The sequence below is a fragment of the Cebus imitator genome, unplaced genomic scaffold (genome assembly GCF_001604975.1).
Source record: "Cebus imitator isolate Cc_AM_T3 unplaced genomic scaffold, Cebus_imitator-1.0 Scaffold278, whole genome shotgun sequence".
Taxonomy (NCBI): Eukaryota; Metazoa; Chordata; class Mammalia; order Primates; family Cebidae; genus Cebus; species Cebus imitator.
Window position 1 is genome coordinate 509897 of NW_016107593.1, and position 2427 is coordinate 512323.

The 2427-nt window shown below is 45.4% G+C and overlaps 1 protein-coding gene across 4 annotated transcripts in view; it reads right to left on the reverse strand.

Moving 5' to 3' along the window:
- POLI (DNA polymerase iota) overlaps positions 1 to 1922 on the reverse strand; it is a 25601-nt gene extending 23679 nt beyond the window's left edge. Inside the window, exon 1 of one of the 4 annotated variants that reach the window (XM_017501114.2) lies at positions 1658 to 1918. In XM_017501114.2, the coding sequence (XP_017356603.1) occupies positions 1658 to 1766 (109 nt within the window). In that variant the 5' untranslated portion in view covers positions 1767 to 1918. Of the gene's footprint in view, positions 1 to 1657 lie in introns of all 4 variants that reach the window. The other 3 variants (XM_017501113.2, XM_017501115.2, XM_037728717.1) reach the window with 3 other exon arrangements.
- Positions 1923 to 2427: the final 505 nt, after the last annotated feature.

Genomic DNA, 2427 nt, shown 5'->3' on the forward strand with positions numbered 1-2427 from the left:
AAAAAAAAAAAAAAAAAAGAGAGATAATACTATCACTTGGAAGTTTATAGTAGCTTTCAGCATAAACCAGAAGGGGCAGAAAAGTTGAAACGTCGTTGATTTTCACAAAACTTGAAAATTATTCTAAGCAGCATCCCTTTACATTAATATATATATCCATTTACATACATTTATATATAATTATATATATCATTTATAATATATAATTATATATATCATTTATAATATATAATTATATATATCATTTATAATATATATTATATATATCATTTATAATATATAATTATATATCATTTATAATATATATTATATATATCATTTATAATATATATTATATATAACATTTATAATATATATTATATATATCATTTATAATATATATTATATATGTATATATATATAATATATATATATCTGAAATACAAAATGACAAAAGACAACCAGTGGGTACCAGTGTGGGCGATTTTTACCTCCCATGACAGCAAGATTATCTGGTTTAATGCTAAATCACCAGTGCCTAAAACAGTGTCTACGACATAAAAGACCACCAATAAATATTCACTAAATTGAAAGACTGAATAGTTATTAGTTTTAAAAAGTTGCTTAGATCACGTGTAGGGGAAGGGAATGAGAGCCGACTCCTCTCTACATTGGGTAAAAACAGAAGCAAAATGCAATTTGATATTCTGGCTGGGATCCTAGAACAGAAAATGTTAGCAGAAAAACTGGTAAAATCTGACTAAAGCGTGTAGTTCGGTTAACAGTATTATACTAATAGTAATTTCCTAGTTTTGACATATGTACTGAGTTTATGTTAACACTAGCGGTATCTACCTTTGCAACTTTCAGCAAACCTAAAGTTGTTCCAAAATTTAAAAGGCCAGGCACGATGGCTAATTCCTATAATCCCAACACTTTCGGAGGCTGAGATGGAAGGATGGCTTCAGGCTAGAGTTTGATACCAGCCTGGACACACAGCTACACCTGATCTAAAAAAATCTGAAAATTAGCCGGGTGTGGTAGCACGTGCCTGATGTCCCAGCTACTCCGGAGGCAGAGGATCACTTGAGCCCAGGAGTTCAAGGCTGCAAGGGAGACCCTGTCTCTAAATTAATGAATGAAAAAAACCAGCAGGAGATGAGAACCGGTGACTTGGCATCCAGGCCCTGAGGTGGGCGGTACAAGGTAAAAACCAGAAGCTGGAAGTGGGTCACCAGAGATAAGACCACAGCGGACGTGACTCCGCCTAGGTTCCGAGTCATCCCTTCCTGCCAGGGCTGAGACCGGGTCCCACCCTCTGCCAAGTGAGCGGCAAGGTCCTCAACTTCTCCAACCTTAAACGGCCCCGGGAGCTTCTGCAGTTTTCGTAGGGCGGGCTTAGGGATTCCTGCCCGACTTCGCCCCTCACAGAGGAGGAGAGGAAGGTGTAGATGCACCCTCGACACGCATTTTAGTGTGGACGCGCCCCACCCTACTCCTACTGAGTGAAGCCATTCCTCTAGAGGTACCCGCCGCGTAATACGAGGCAGAGGGAGGCAGCCCTCTCTTAGAGGAGCCGAGCGGGGCAGGGACCAGGCCGCCGTCCCGGGCGTTTGCCTACCCCGCCCTTCTCATTTACATCCAAGGAGGCCGCTGGGCTCCTCAGGCCCCAGCGCACCCTGCAAGCTGCCAGCCGCCCCTACGTCCAACAGTTCCATGGCCCAGGCCTCGTCGTCTTCTTCGTTGCCGCAGCCTTCTTCCTCCAGCTCCACCCACTTCTTCTCCATCCAGCCGCTACGAACCGCAGCGCTACTTCCGCCTTCCGCCTGGTCTCCAGGGAAACCGCGGGGCGACCGTCTCCAGCTGCTTGGTCCCTCGCGCCAGCGCAGTCGTGGCCGACCAGCTTGTTTCCCGGAGGGACGTGCTTGCCGGAGAATCGTGGACGCCTACGTGCTGGAGTTTTTTCCCACCCGGTCGAGGCCGGAAGCGGGGAGAGATTGAAAGCACACGTGGCTTTTTTTTTTTTTTTTTAAACAGAGTCTCGCTCTTGTTTCCCAGGCTGGAGTGCAGTGGCGCAATCCCGGCCGAGCGCAACCTCCGCCTCCCGAGTTCAAGCGATTCTCCTGTCTCAGCCTCCCAAGTAGCTGGTATTACAGGCATACGCCATCAAGCTGCAGTACTTTTTTGTATTTAGTAGAGAGGTGGTTTCGCCATGTTGGTCAGTCTCGTCTCGCACTCCTGACTTCGGTGATCCATCCATCTCGGCCTCCCAAAGTGCTGGGATTACAGGCGTGAGCCACTGCACTGGGCCTAACTTTTTTTTCTCGTGAAGGCTTTGGAGTGGGGCCCACCTCAGAAATTTTATCTTTTTATCTTTGCTCTGTTCGGCAGTTAGCAAAATTGCAAATCCCTAGACCTGAGTGATTAATGTGATGGGGTGGGAAAGAG